Source organism: Thermoascus crustaceus, assembly GCF_041956765.1.
Source record: "Thermoascus crustaceus strain CBS 181.67 unplaced genomic scaffold VTN00scaffold_4, whole genome shotgun sequence".
Classification (NCBI taxonomy): domain Eukaryota; kingdom Fungi; phylum Ascomycota; class Eurotiomycetes; order Eurotiales; family Thermoascaceae; genus Thermoascus; species Thermoascus crustaceus.
In genome coordinates this window covers 1,212,689-1,226,806 of record NW_027192530.1, presented here as the reverse complement: position 1 = coordinate 1,226,806, position 14,118 = coordinate 1,212,689, and the positions used below count along the sequence as shown (strand labels likewise).

General features: G+C 51.9%; 8 protein-coding genes across 8 annotated transcripts; 6 read left to right on the top strand and 2 right to left on the bottom strand.

The window, feature by feature from the left end:
* Positions 1-250: 250 nt before the first annotated feature.
* Positions 251-2,011, bottom strand: VTN00DRAFT_7024 (uncharacterized protein; the record flags this gene model as incomplete). The annotated part of the gene is made up of 2 exons (XM_069433726.1): positions 251-1,433; positions 1,644-2,011. The coding sequence occupies 2 exons, from the start codon at positions 2,009-2,011 to the stop codon at positions 251-253; spliced, it is 1,551 nt and encodes a 516-aa protein (XP_069287078.1).
* Positions 2,012-2,253: 242 nt separating this feature from the next.
* VTN00DRAFT_7023 (uncharacterized protein) lies at positions 2,254-2,676 on the top strand (the record flags this gene model as incomplete). Its single annotated transcript, XM_069433725.1, has 1 exon — positions 2,254-2,676. One exon carries the CDS (start codon positions 2,254-2,256, stop codon positions 2,674-2,676), a length of 423 nt encoding a protein of 140 aa, XP_069287077.1.
* Positions 2,677-2,700: 24 nt separating this feature from the next.
* VTN00DRAFT_7022 (uncharacterized protein) lies at positions 2,701-4,297 on the top strand (the record flags this gene model as incomplete). Its single annotated transcript, XM_069433724.1, has 6 exons — positions 2,701-2,740; positions 2,886-2,960; positions 3,027-3,095; positions 3,157-3,515; positions 3,583-4,225; positions 4,287-4,297. 6 exons carry the CDS (start codon positions 2,701-2,703, stop codon positions 4,295-4,297), a joined length of 1,197 nt encoding a protein of 398 aa, XP_069287076.1.
* Positions 4,298-5,399: 1,102 nt separating this feature from the next.
* On the top strand, positions 5,400-6,783 carry VTN00DRAFT_7021 (uncharacterized protein; the record flags this gene model as incomplete). The annotated part of the gene is made up of 2 exons (XM_069433723.1): positions 5,400-6,010; positions 6,156-6,783. 2 exons carry the CDS (start codon positions 5,400-5,402, stop codon positions 6,781-6,783), a joined length of 1,239 nt encoding a protein of 412 aa, XP_069287075.1.
* Positions 6,784-6,947: 164 nt separating this feature from the next.
* Positions 6,948-7,900, bottom strand: VTN00DRAFT_7020 (uncharacterized protein; the record flags this gene model as incomplete). The annotated part of the gene is made up of 3 exons (XM_069433722.1): positions 6,948-7,375; positions 7,441-7,652; positions 7,842-7,900. The coding sequence occupies 3 exons, from the start codon at positions 7,898-7,900 to the stop codon at positions 6,948-6,950; spliced, it is 699 nt and encodes a 232-aa protein (XP_069287074.1).
* Positions 7,901-8,433: 533 nt separating this feature from the next.
* On the top strand, positions 8,434-8,745 carry VTN00DRAFT_7019 (uncharacterized protein; the record flags this gene model as incomplete). The annotated part of the gene is made up of 1 exon (XM_069433720.1): positions 8,434-8,745. One exon carries the CDS (start codon positions 8,434-8,436, stop codon positions 8,743-8,745), a length of 312 nt encoding a protein of 103 aa, XP_069287073.1.
* Positions 8,746-10,437: 1,692 nt separating this feature from the next.
* On the top strand, positions 10,438-10,870 carry VTN00DRAFT_7018 (uncharacterized protein; the record flags this gene model as incomplete). The annotated part of the gene is made up of 2 exons (XM_069433719.1): positions 10,438-10,485; positions 10,616-10,870. The coding sequence occupies 2 exons, from the start codon at positions 10,438-10,440 to the stop codon at positions 10,868-10,870; spliced, it is 303 nt and encodes a 100-aa protein (XP_069287072.1).
* Positions 10,871-11,230: 360 nt separating this feature from the next.
* On the top strand, positions 11,231-13,253 carry VTN00DRAFT_7017 (uncharacterized protein; the record flags this gene model as incomplete). The annotated part of the gene is made up of 5 exons (XM_069433718.1): positions 11,231-11,334; positions 11,408-11,498; positions 11,578-11,742; positions 11,793-12,953; positions 13,089-13,253. The coding sequence occupies 5 exons, from the start codon at positions 11,231-11,233 to the stop codon at positions 13,251-13,253; spliced, it is 1,686 nt and encodes a 561-aa protein (XP_069287071.1).
* Between the last annotated feature and the right edge of the window lie 865 nt (positions 13,254-14,118).

Genomic DNA, 14,118 nt, shown 5'->3' with positions numbered 1-14,118 from the left:
GTTACCATTGAGGGATACCAAATTGTTCGAGTGCCGTGAAGCGGGTCTTCCTCTCGCGTCGCCAGGACTGCATCTCGGGGTCCATGATATGGCCAGAGTCCAGAATGAGAGTAAGCTCTAGGTAAGAGATGGCTTTGGTTGCTTGCTTGATTTTTATTGTGGGCGTTTAATGGTCTTTTATTGCTCGGATATATTTACGTTATATGTTTTCATGATATCTTCAAATGTCATGCTTCGTTTCCAAATTCATTTATGGAACTTCAACATCGCTGTCGTCTCCAAATCCAAAGCTGAATCCACCTGTTTCGGGTTCATCTTCGTCAAGCTTCGTATGCACTAGCTCATCCCACTTCCTCTTCTTCCCCTCCTTCTCCTTCTCCAGCTGCCGCATCGCCTGCTCCAGCAGATCTGGGTGCATCTCCTGCATCTTCGCTACGAACAGCCCGTACGGGTCCTCCACGTCCCGCCGGAACCCGGAGACCTGGTCCGCCTTGTTGCGCAGGAAGTCTAGCGCGGCGCTCAGGTGTGCGCGCGGGATGAAGTTCTGCGTGATGGCGATGGACGGCTCTAGGTTCACCACCAGATGCCACCAACCTGAGGGGACGTGCAGGATCTCTCCCTCACGGCAGATCCCCTCGATGCAGCCCGGTGTGCGTCTTGCCAGTGCGTGGAAGCCCAGCAGCCACTCCGCGATGCTGAGTGGGGATGTCACCTCGCTCTGGTCCGCGGAAACGTAGACGCCCGGCGGGGGAGGGAGCGTCGACGGTGACGAGGGGAACATGATCCAGTACTTGGAGCCGCGGATGACGGCGTTCCAGGCACTGGTCGCGTTGGGGTCCTTGTGGAAAGTACTGCCGGACCGCTCAGGTCCAACGATAAGCCACTTATCGTCTGGCCGCTGGGAACCCAGCACGGCGAAGAGATCTTCCCCGAAGCACGGTGGAGCCCAGTACGCAGCCTCGGGTTCCTGGTCTGGTTGCCCGGTCTTGATACCCATCTTGGAGACGAAGCTCCGGTCGAAGAGGTACAGCGGGCTCTCGTCGGAGTTGTTCTTCATGTACTCGACGTAGGTTTTCAGAGGCCAGTCGACGGCTTCCGCGCGGAAGACTGTCTCTCCGTATTTCTCACATAGGGCCTCCGTGGACCACTCCTTGTACACGGGCCACTCCTTGACGGGCTCGGTGAGGATAAACGGTTTGTCTGTCCATGACTCCTGGAATTCCTCCGCGGACAGGTTCGGGAGACGGACGATCTGGTTCCGGGTTGGGATGTTGGCGACGTAGGGGTCTAGCGAGATGTGTGCGCAGTAGAAGGGGCGGTGCAGGGTATCTGAGAAGAGGTGGGAGCAGTCCAGGGTGGTTACTTTCGATGGGGGCAGGTTGAGATATGTGGAACGCCATGTTCCCTGCCAGGAGAAGGATTTGGGGGGTGACCTAGTTTTCTTAGTATGGCGTCTTCCGATTAGTTCTGAGGTTGGTGATGCGGGATGATATGGAAGAAACAAAAAGGGAATGAAGTTTGACGGTAAGCATTTTTTTCCCCAATTAGGGATGAATAATAACCATATAGAATTGGCATATTATACATCTAGTAGAATATATTGATCGGAATACAACTAGATAATTCATCGGGGAAAAGCTTACCGGATAAAAAGCGTCTTCCACAGGTCTTCCGACCTGGTAAATGCATACAGAGCCTTACATGTACATCCTATGTTCAGCAGACTCGAGCTATCTAGATACTCGAGCAGCGTCAGGATCACCTCGTCGGGCAGCACGTTGAAGGTCCCAATGGCCGCTCGGAGATCCCAGGCGGCGGTTAGACCGTTGCCACTCGGCTTGACACCGAGGGGATGACAGGGGATTGCATCACGACCGTTGGGGAGCGATGAATCCGCAGGATGCCCCTCGTTTTCACTGTGCACGCTGCCATTGCTCGTGTACGAAGAGGGGTGCACGTCCGAGGCAGGCTCCCGGGATGCTTGGGTGTGGAGAGGGACGTAGACGGGCATCTTTTTTGTGCTGGTGCTTCTGGGGGAGAAGCGTCAGGACGGCCTGGTGCCCGACTTGAGCCCTAAGTCAACGAACAACAGAACGGGTCCGGGCTGATTGGCTGTGCGTTGGGCGGGCGGCGAGAGAGAAACGCCGAGAGTCAGGTTCTGTCGGGTCAGTAGAGCAGAGAAAGGTCCCCTACCGGACACTCCAGGGCCCTCGACACAGGAAAAGTAGGGGAAAAAAGCTCTTCAGAGGGCCAATGGCACCGTCTGAGCAGTTGGATGGCAAAAGAGGCGAGCAAGAGGCACGAGAGGCGCAAGAGGCGCGAGAGGCGAAAACGCCGTGCGAGTGGTGGAGAGGCCCGTGGCTCTGCGGTGGTTCGGCAGACCGCGCTAGCATAGAAAATTTCATGGCTTCAGTAAAAAAAAAACCCTCTCCTCCTCTTCTTCCCAACCCACACCGTCTGAATTATCACACTGTTCACACCCTCCTACTAGTTCCTGTACGCGCTCTCATCCCAGGGAGCGTTGGTTCTAGTTTCTGCTATAGCAGTGACAGTTTTTATTCCTCTGCGCACACGGGCCACGACGAAATCCCACAGGATCGTTTGTGGCTAGAGATACCCCGTCTGCACAACACCACCGACCCCGCCGTTAACGAGATCACAGCGCTGCGCCTGTGATCACCCATTGCAACACTAGCAATCATGGCTTCGAACGACAAGGGTTTGGAGGAGGTCCCTGAGGGTATGTGTTTTATCTCTTGTGCCCCGTGTGTTCTCTGCACGCACCACCCCGCGGGGTTGTCGCCGTGGCGATTATCATCACGGGGAATCTGGACAGCGACAAAATAAAAAGAACACCAGAGCTGACTGTGCGCATCTATCTACAGGCCAGATTGAGTCCAACTACGATGAGATCACCGACTCCTTCGATGCTATGAACCTGAAGCCTGAGCTGCTTCGAGGTACGTTGCCCCGCGCCAGTGAAATAATACAAGTGTGATGTGCAGAAAATCCTGACAGGTCCCCAGGTGTCTACGCCTATGGTTTCGAGCGTCCTTCTGCTATCCAGCAGCGCGCTATTATGCCCGTCATCAAGGGTAAGTTGATGTCGAAATCGTCTATTCGAAGAACGTTGGGCCTCTAACGCGTAATCTGCAGGCTCCGATGTCATCGCCCAGGCCCAGTCTGGTACCGGAAAGACCGCTACCTTCTCCATCTCCGCCCTGCAGAAGATCGACGCCAACCTCAAGGCCTGCCAGGCTCTGATCCTCGCCCCTACCCGTGAGCTGGCTCAGCAGATTCAGAAGGTCGTCGTCGCCATTGGTGACTTCATGAGCATCGAGTGCCACGCCTGTATCGGTGGTACCAACGTCCGTGAGGACATGAAGGCTCTCCAGGACGGCCCCCAGGTCGTCGTCGGTACTCCTGGTCGTGTGCACGATATGATTCAGCGCCGTGTCCTCAAGACCGACCAGATCAAGATGTTCGTCCTCGACGAGGCCGACGAGATGCTTTCTGTAAGTACCCGCCTTGGCGCCGTAGGTTTTGAGCCATGGAGGGCATTACGACTGACACGAGATATAGCGTGGTTTCACCGAGCAAATCTATGACATCTTCCAGCTCCTTCCTCAGTCGACCCAGGTCGTCCTTCTGTCCGCTACCATGCCCCAGGACGTCCTGGAGGTCACCACCAAGTTCATGCGCGACCCCGTCCGCATCCTGGTCAAGAAGCAGGAACTCACCCTCGAGGGTATCAAGCAGTTCTACATCGCCGTCGAGAAGGAGGAGTGGAAGCTCGACACCCTCTCTGACCTCTACGAGACCGTCACCATCACCCAGGCTGTCATCTTCTGCAACACCCGCCGGAAGGTCGACTGGCTCACCGACAAGCTTACTGCCCGTGACTTCACTGTCTCCGCCATGCACGGTGACATGGAGCAGAGCCAGCGTGACATTATCATGAAGGAGTTCCGCTCTGGTTCTTCTCGTGTCCTGATCGCCACCGACCTTCTGGCCCGTGGTATCGACGTCCAGCAGGTCTCCCTGGTCATCAACTACGATCTGCCGGCCAACCGTGAGAACTACATCCACCGTATCGGTCGTGGTGGTCGTTTCGGTCGTAAGGGTGTCGCCATCAACTTCGTCACCGCTGACGATGTCCGTATGATGCGCGAGATTGAGCAGTTCTACAGCACTCAGATCGAGGAGATGCCTATGAACGTTGCTGGTATGTATCTCCCGGTGTGGTCACCCGGTTCCCTTGAGACAGAAGCTAACGATATCTACAGATCTCATCTAAACATCTCTCAATCTTCGAAGGAAGCGTCTCTTTTCCCGAGGCGGTTTGCGATATCCTCGTGAGTCTGCCCCAGGAGAGGAGGCGTTGACCAGGAGCCAACCTAGTCTAGTTACTGGTTGCTGGTTTCAAGCGGAAAGAGCTTCAAAAGTGGCTTCCCTATGTCGCTCGGAATGTAATCTTCTGCTAATGGAGGTCTGCTGAGGACTCGAGGCTGCGGCTGGTGATGCTGCGGTCGCGTCTCTCGGCTCCGCCAACGCCCATGGTTTTTCTTTTGTCTGCGCCCGTGGAAATTCTCTCTGTTTGTCTTTGCTCGCTACGCTTCACGGCTGTCTTCTCTGCATTACGTCGATTTGTATCCCTGCTCTGCCTGTTTGGTTAAGCATGCACGATCGTACTTAATCAATGGGTAAGGCTAAAAGGTGATTTGTTCATTCGGGCGCTTTTCATGTCCTATCTCCATCGGAACAGGCGAGGCGAACGAATGAATGATGATGACACAAGGGGGTGGTCGCATACCTGCTTCTCATTGCAATAGATAGAGGTAAATGCCATTCCAGATTTGCTCAACTGTTTTTCCCATCTGTCACTGTAGCCACTACTGTAGGCCTCAGTTTCGACATGATAGACGTAGGTTGAGAGAATGCGCTGAGTCGCCGGTGGCTCCTTCCCAGGCCTGCGCCTTCCAATTGTTGTCACTGTAGTAGATACTGATCCCCTCGGATCGACCTAGCCTTGAACCCTTCATGCTACATACTTGACAAGAATCCATCTTTCGTTTCTCGACCCTCGTCTTACTATGTTCTACTACGCTCATTGATGACTTGAATCTCGGAATACGTCTTCGTACTCTTATGATACATCTGCAGGCAGCGCCATATCTCAGGCGTCTCGTCCGTTGACGCTCGCTTCAGGGACTCTCTCTTCCAGCTTTACTATCCAGGTTACCGACTTCACATCGTTCGAATTGGCTTCCTGGGCTAAGAAACGTTCCGTCTCCCTAAAGAAATCCAGCATTTATCGACACCTGAGTCTCCGCCAGTCTACGCTTTCTCTATCTGGACAATCGTTATCAGACAGTTCACACTCGCAGCCCTTGTTAGACATGGACATCGCCACGGTGTCTCCGGACACTCCTCCTGAATCGTCGGCACAAAATGAAAACCCGGCTTCTCTTCTGTGGGCACACGAGATCCGTCGCGAGAATATACACCTTGTGGATCGCATCGAGGGTATGGGAGTTACACTTGCATCGACCGCTGAGATGGCACTCACGTTGAAGACCTCCGTTGCGGAACTTGCGACATTGGTTGAGCAGCTGGCAGCGGAGAATCGTGAACTGAGAAATGAGCTGAAGGATGTTCAGACGCTGGTGAACGAAAATCGTGGGCTGCGGAATGAATTGAGAGATATCGAGACGAGATTGGGTACCAGGATTGAATGTCTGGATCCACGTGTCGGGATGCTAGAAGACGAACATGCGGAATTCAAGGCTAGCCTGGAGAATGCGGGGAGCATATTCTCTGCTCTCATTCCGGAGCAGAACCGAGCAGTCGAGCAGACAAGGAGGGAGATAATGGACGAAGTTAAGCGCTTGATAATGTTGGAGGCGGAGGCACCGCGTTCCAATGGCAGGCGGGTTCGGGACCTAGCCAGAGCTGGTACGTATGTGGGATATTTGGCTGTCCTTTACACTCTTTTTATTTGGTGGCTTAGGTGATTCCTTTTGGTCTTGGAAATAGCCCGTTCGCATCGGTTCCCCTCTTGTTAATAATGGTTAGCTGGGCATTCGTTGATAGATATCTATAGGACATGGGCAACACAGTCAAAACTTTGAGCATTCTATTTCTGCGAACTGCAGTCTTCGTCGTATCGACGAGTGTCCATGGACATGTGGCCCTGAGAACATGAACAATCGGGATGATCCCGACTTTGTCGTTCCTGACTCCGTACCCCTGGATGAATCCATCCCGCCATCCGCTCAGCCAGTGTCTGAACACGGAGTCACTAATGGTGAGAACGAGCAGCCATCCTTAGAGCTCGTGGACCAGGACTTTAGTCAAGAACAGCAAACGTTGCCCACAAACCACAGTTTGCCAGACTTTGAGCAGAACGGACGATCTCTAGCCGAATACTTTTCTTCTGCCGAAAAAGTCTGGACGCGGATGCCGCGACGGGGACGAGAGAAGGGCGTCATCGTGTCATTTTGCGAAGGACTCACCGATGAAAGAGTTAGAGATCTTCTGGAGAAGAAGATGGATGAGGACGGTTGGACTTGGGACGTCCTTAGCGAGGTTTGTCGAGGAATGGCTACAGAGAACGAGGATGATTTGAAAATAACAGAAGCAGAAGAGCTGCAGAGGAAGCTGGAAGGGATGAAACGATCTTCAAGAGATGGAAAAGTAGCGAAACCCAAGAAAAAGAGGAAAAGAAGGTGCATCTCTCTTGTGCCGACAGATGAGAGTGATCTGATGATACTTTATAATTAGTGAGTTACGTTCTGCTAAAAGTTTGTCCCATGTACAGTATCCTAGAGTTTATGTTAAACCTAATATACCAGATTACTTTCGTACATACATTCTCTAAAGCATCAGAGTATATACATCCATCTGTCTCCTTACTATTTGCAACCAGTCCCACTTTCCTGACCCAATCAAGTCTCCTTGAACTCATATCTGCCCTCCCGGTCCTTAACCTCGACCTCGATCCTCCCCTCTTTGATCTCCTTCCCGTCGACCTCAATACTAGCCTTCATGACCTCGCCGGCCTTGACCTCCCCGACGCCCTTTGGTGTGCCCGTCAAGACCAAGTCGCCCGGCTCGAGGGTCATCACACGAGAGATGTCCGCCAAAATCCGTGGGATACGGAAAAGCATCAGCCCCGTCGAGTCCGCCTGGCGCAGCTTGTCGCCGATAGACAGCTTCAAGAAGGCATCATGCGGGTCCGGGATCCGGGATTTGGCGATACGCTCCGAGATGGGCAGGAAGGTGTCGAAGCCCTTCCCGATCGCCCAGGGCAGACCCTTGCGCTTAGCCTCGTCCTGGACGTTGCGCGCCGTCATGTCGATTGCGAGGACGTAACCTTTATCACCAATCAGAACTAGCCCAGCACTAGCAGCCAATTACACAGGGGATAAAGCGGCTTACTGTCAATCGCATCCAACGCCCCCTTGTGATCCTCCGGGTCCAGATCCCGCACCGTCTTCCCCATCACCAGACCCAGCTCCACCTCGTAGTGCATGATCACGCCCTTGGGGCGCAGGATGGGTCCCTGGCCCGGCAGCAGGATCGACGACGTCGGCTTCAGGAAGAAGAAGGGCTGCTTGGGCCGCGCGTTGTTCAGCTCGGCGATGTGCTCTCTGTAGTGGGCGTGGTTCCGCAAGGTGCGGCGGGGAAGATTGTTAGCTATCGACATTGAATAGGTATGGTAAATAGAGTACTTTGAACATGGCGGGGTAGGGAAACAGGGTTGAGGACAAGTCCAATGACCTCAATGAATGGAGGCAGAGGTAGAGGCGCGGGATTATCATCGTCAGGTTTAAACGTACGCATAGTTCCGTCCTATGCACATGACCTTTCTGCAATTGGCTTTGATCGTGGACGCCATTGTGAATTGTGCGCGGTGATAATATAAACACTCAAAAGAACGATAGAGAAAGAAAGAGGGGTGAACGACTCCAGACGTCGTTTCTGAGGGAATAAGTCAAAGCCGGGGAGTCAACTCGCTTTCTCCGCGCGGGAGTTGCAGAGTCTCTCGGAGTCGCGGACAGAGTCCGAGTTGCCCGCGGCGGAGTCTGCCGAGTAGCGCCGCTCGGAGATGGGGCCGGTCGCCGATGTAAGTGGATTTTTGCCTTTTTGGGTTTCATACCCCGGATTTTTTTGTTTTATCATATGAATTGTTAGGAATATGTTTCTAAACAGTGATGTTGTACGATAGTCTCATTGTACGGTCCAGGGCATAATGATGAGACTCTTTCCCAAAGCTCAGCTTCGCCTTTTGAACATTGTCCCACTGATTCTATGCAGAGAGAACCCCTCGCCTAGGTATCTACCTATTTTTGACAGTTGAGGCTGCAGTTTGCCCCCATTCCAGCGGCATGAGCGCCATTGCTTTTGTGGCGAACTCCTCCCTCGGGAACTATGGCAACAAACACCAATGCAAAAGTCGCCGCCAACCATCTAGGACCCGAGCACCTGGAAGCGTTCGACCAAACCCTCCGTCGCATCTTGTCGACAGATCTTACAGGTTATACGTTGGCGCAGATTGTCGATGGCCTGCCAACCCGCGACGTCTACTACGATTATGCCAATTACCATGCTAAGATCGATAACCATGTGGAACCGAAGCCAGAATCGGTTGAAATGGTCAATACCTTACAGGAGAATTTCAGGCCGGATGCGCTCCATGTTGATTCTGAGTTTGGTCTTTTTTTGCTACCTACTTGTTTGTGACAGCATCTAGGTCTCTAAGACACTAATCCATGTTCCTTTTCCAGATCGCACAAGCCTACAAAAACAGCTCGATAGGATCAAGAGCATTCAAACTCCGATTACTTGAGATGGTTGCTACGGCTTTTCACGATACAGCCGCTCTTCTGTTTGATAAGACCAATGACAGGCCCTACCGCTGCCCAGGCTCCAGTCGACCACCTGGACCGATCTCGGTGCCTGATCACTTTAAGCCTCGTCCCATACCGACGTTTTTCTATCATATTGATATATCTAGATCATGATCAGTATCCTCTGGGAATTGCTGATGTGGTCAGGTACTGGGCTGAATACCAGTTTTTTTGGAGGAGTCGTTCTGTTTGATCGCGGAGAGGGTGAGAGAGATGTATGCTGTGCTTTTTCATTCTGTTCCTTTTTTTTAATTCTTTTTTCCCTTCTGGCTCCTTCATTCTACTATCGAGCTACTTCTGCGGCTTACTTGTAGAACCGAATCATTCTCAGTGTCGTGACGTTTTCATACACCCCACAGCAGGATATCGAATATTCAAGCTATCAGAAGCGCAGCTTGAACAATTCGTCGACTTCGCCTTAGACAAAAGAGCTCAACCATCGAATGATGCTCCATGTTCCTTGCCATTCCGCGCGGAGAAGTACGCACAGCGTATCGAACAAACCGAATCCATGGGTTTGCACATCTTCCGCAATAAATATGAGCGCAGACCGCGGCTGTTCACATCTGATGGCATCCACACTAATTATCGCTCTATGCGACGGCTTGACAGTTTCCCTGAGCTGGTGGATTGTCTTGAGAAGCGTAATCGAACAGGGTCAGGGTTCGGGTCGGGGTCAGGATTGATTGATTGAAAGGTGAAGGTGACTGGGATTGGCTGGCTGCTGTCATGCTTTACCTATTCATTCAATGTACGAAATAGCTGAGGAAGAGTTGGCATATGGACTTTCTGATGCGCAGAGCTTTCTTATATATATGGAACTCAGTCACACGAAAGCCGTGATGTGTTTTCAATAGCTGGAAATGATTTGTTAACTAATGGGATGGTAATTTGTAGTTTAAATTGGAGCAGGAACCTTGCTTTGCATCGTCTGAATACCTCTTTAATTAGTAGGAAGTTGCCTAATCAAAGAAAAAAAAAAGGACTTGATCGTATTCTGATAACATCCATACCTACCTACCTAAGGTTGTCAAAGTTCAAGTTGTTTACTTCAAAGCGGGAATCCAAACCAGTCTCTGTCAACGCCAAGCCAAGCCCGTCATCCTTCCCGAGCTCCACCCCGGGCCCTCAGGAACGAACCAACAGTCTACTTCATAGTACCTACTATTTCATGACGACATAGTCCTAGGTTTTTCATACCAAGGCAACGCATAAATCCTCTCTGGTCGATACATCATTCTCAAAACAAGTATTCTGACCGCCAACTAGCTGCAGGAACGTGGTCGTCACCAGAGTCCTCGGACATAAGAATAAGAAGCCCGTTCTCGAAGCTCGCAGACAAGGGGACCTGACGCGTGACTGCACCTCCTCTCTGGGCCAGATATCCATACCATCTGCCCGTCATCAATTCGTATAACTCATATCTCACTGAACGTCCTTGCTAGGACGGCTCAGTTCGCGTGACCTTTCTCTTTCTCTCTTCTCCATCGACCAAAGAGACGGTCACAGATTCCTTTCCACCATAATGCAGGTTGCTGAGGTCCTCTCGGACTTGACATCGCTACGAGCTTGTGTATGTGTGTCATGAATTATTTCAGAGTCTTTTCACACTATGACGTTTACTCTACACCGACAACCCTTCAAGATCGTCTTGGGGTGTAATTACAAAAATAAATGTCCTGATCTAACATCTGATCCTGCAGGGCCACAAGGAGGCGCTCGTTCTCGTCAACGTTCATAAGCAACAAGAACCCGGAACGGCTGGTGTCCCTCAAGTTGAACCGACTCAGGAACCGGATTGTGGTGCTCAGAATCCGGACCTGCAGCGGGCCAAGGACCTGATCGATCTGCATTACGGGGTCAAGGTGAAGCATGTGCAGGATCACGGTGCCACGGTCGATGAAGACTTGCGCCGCTCAAGGGAAGATGTGAACAGGGTGTTGGCGGAGTTGCGGTAGAACGGCAGAGGATGGAAGCAGTCAAGATTGGACGTATCTGGTTTCGTTTACTGGTATTTCCATTTCTGAAATTATTTATCCAAGTATTTAATCATAGCATCTAAGATATTTTCCAGTAGCAGCTAGTACCTAGATGTGAACTGTACTCGATAGCAGGCTTTGAGCATGCTGAGGCACCAGACTTCGTGCCTAAGGCCACACGGCCCGGGCCGACGTGTGCCGGAGTCGGGCGGTCAGCAACGCCGCCAACGCAAGAAGCTTCGCGTGTCACGAGCTCCCCGCACACGCTCGCGATCTCACTGCGTCTCTCTCTGACACCTGCTCGAGAGGAGGAAAGTTGTGCATCAGCGTCTGCCCATCATGGCGACGAACGTCGATGCCAAGCTGGTCAAGCAGACCAAGTTCCCTCCAGAGTTCAACAAGAAGGTCGACATGACCAAGGTCAACATCGAGGTGATGAAGAAGTGAGCTCAACCTTCACCTTCTGATCTGGTCTGGTCTGGGCTATGGAGCTAACGGTCCCGTGTTCTATTGCAGATGGATTGCTGGCAAGATCTCGGAGATCCTGGGAAACGAGGATGACGTGGTCATCGAGCTCTGCTTCAATCTTCTCGAAGGCTCGCGATTTGTAAGCCCGTTCCTCAAGGCTCTGTCCGTGTTGACCTGTCAACGAGACATTGCTGACGGCGTTCCTTGTTTATATCCAGCCCGATATCAAGTCTCTCCAGATCCAGCTCACCGGATTTCTCGACAAGGATACGCCCAAGTTCTGCAAAGAGCTCTGGAACCTATGCCTCAGTGCCCAAGAGAACCCTCAGGGAGTTCCCAAGGAGCTTCTAGAGGCCAAGAAGCTGGAGCTGAGACAGGAGAAGGTAACGTTATCACCCACAAGTTTCTCCAGCAAGCTACTAACTCCGACCAGCTTGACGCGGAACGAGCCGCGGAAGAAGCACGCCGGCGAAAGGAGCAAGAGCGAGAGCGAGAGCGAGAACTCGAAAGCATCAGGCAGAGAGAGCGGGCAGAACGTGCAGGTGGGCGGAGAGGTGGAGGTCGGGGACCTCGAGATTTCAGAGACTCCCGCTCACCACCACCGCGCAGACGACGCAGCCCTGATCGCTACCGTGACCCTCCGCCAAGGCGCGAGATGGACTCGTATGTTCCACCGGGATCACGGAGGGGACGTCGCTACTCCAGATCCATAACCCGCTCAATTTCTCGTTCGGTGTCTCCTTCCAGATCCCCGCCACCACGTCGATCTCGTCATGGGGACAGAGATAGGTCTAGGGACAGGAGGCGCTGGCGATCCATCAGCAGCTCTCGCTCTCCTGACAGACGGGGATACAGAAGAGATAGAAGGCGCAATCCAGATCACGGTGATGATCGAGCTAGATCCGGTACCCGCAGTGACTCATCTCGCTCACGTACTCCCAGAAGATACCGAAGGAGAAACACATCTTCCGTGTCCCGCAGCCCGTCGCGATCCCCTGCGCCGAGATACCGTCGCAGAAGGAGCCCTTCTCTATCCAGGTCAAGGTCCAGATCGGTTGCCCGCTCCTATTCCCGCTCGCGCTCTCGCGAGCCTAGGGGCAGCAGATGGAGATCTTCATCTCACGATTCAAGAGCTGATAGAAGAGAAACACGCGCTGATGTTGGCAAGGGCCGTAAACCCCGCGACGATGACCGCCGTTTAAGTCGCAGCAGAGACCGGTCGCTCGACCGCAGACGCCGAAGCCCAACCAGGAGTAGAAGCAGGAGCCGAAGCCCAAGCGATCGCAGCAGAGGTCGCACCCGCACCCTCAGCGTCAGTCCAAGATGCGACCATTCGCGAAGCCGCAGCCCCAGCCGCAGAAGGGAGAGGAAGAGGCGTCGGTCCATTGAAAGATATGCCCCAGCTGGCCGAAGGCGGCGCAACACGCCTTCTGTGTCCGTACCCACTGAGAAGCGACAGAGGATGGCTGATGTAGAAGAGGATACCGCTATGCGATTACCTCCGCCTGCAGACACGGAAGAACATCGAGACTCCAAAGATGCCCACGACGACAAGGCCCCCGAAAAGGAGCAAAAGACTGTAAGCCCTGACGAGGTGGGTAAATGAAAACCTCGAAAGCTTTACCATGTATTGCCATCTATTTCCCCATATATATATGTATAATATAATAAATTATTTTCTCTCCAATGCTTCTGACGGCTGACTCGGGCTGTGGCTTGTTCTTTTTAGACCAAGAATAATAATCCACGTCCAAACCCCATCTCACGGTTATCCGCCACGGAACTGCGCGAGAAGGTGCTTCGAGAGAAGCTGAAAGCCATGCGTCGCACGAACTCGAGCTCAGAGAAGCCGCCTGAAGCGACAACAACAAGCACAAACGAAGAAAATAGGTAGGTGCCAGGTAGTAAGGATTTGTCTGGTAGGAAATAGGGAGGATTGGCCATTATTAGTATCACCAAGGTTTTCTTTCACCACGTGGCAATGAATGCTTGCGGCGTGGAGCTTGGAAGGAAGCATTTCAGCCGTTCACCTTCTTTTGTGTCTTTCGAGGCTCGAGAAGATTGTTTGCTAGTTTAAACCCTTCGCCGGGAACTATGTTTCCTGTACACAGACGGTTCACAGCACAACTATCATGTGGAGCTGGCCGCAAAATGCCCTATCTAGAAAGAATAGGTAATCTATCAGAATGGATAATAAGATTTACCTTCACCCTTCACTTAGTATATCTATATATATTGTCCAGTAACCCCTCGCTCCACCCGGCTACGGCGCGGCTAGAACGTGTGATGCGTCAGGATTTTAAAATAGTTCTATCTATCTAGTTAGTAGTTAATATATTTATTTTCATTCACAGTACAGTACATACCATTCGCTCGCTATAACGATCTGCCATTCATTCATTCAACATACCTGCAGATAGATCTGCTTGCTTACTAGGTATCTATCTATATATTTCTATTTAACCATGTCCATCAAGCTATTGAAATCAAGCCTTTTGGATATTTTAAAGTACTCCTTACAGGCTTAATTAATATATATACTCAAGTTACTATACTATAGTATCCCCTTGCAACCCAAAACGTAACGTCTGACACATTGGGAATAGTGAGGCTCTTTAGCTGAAATTTAGTTGTATCTTTTCTCATTCTTTGGTATTAACTATCGCCTGGAAGAGCCACTAGGCTTAGGGGCAGCCTTAGCCAAATCTTAGGCAGGACTTAGGGATCTTCTTAACCAAACCTTTAACTAGCCTTAACTA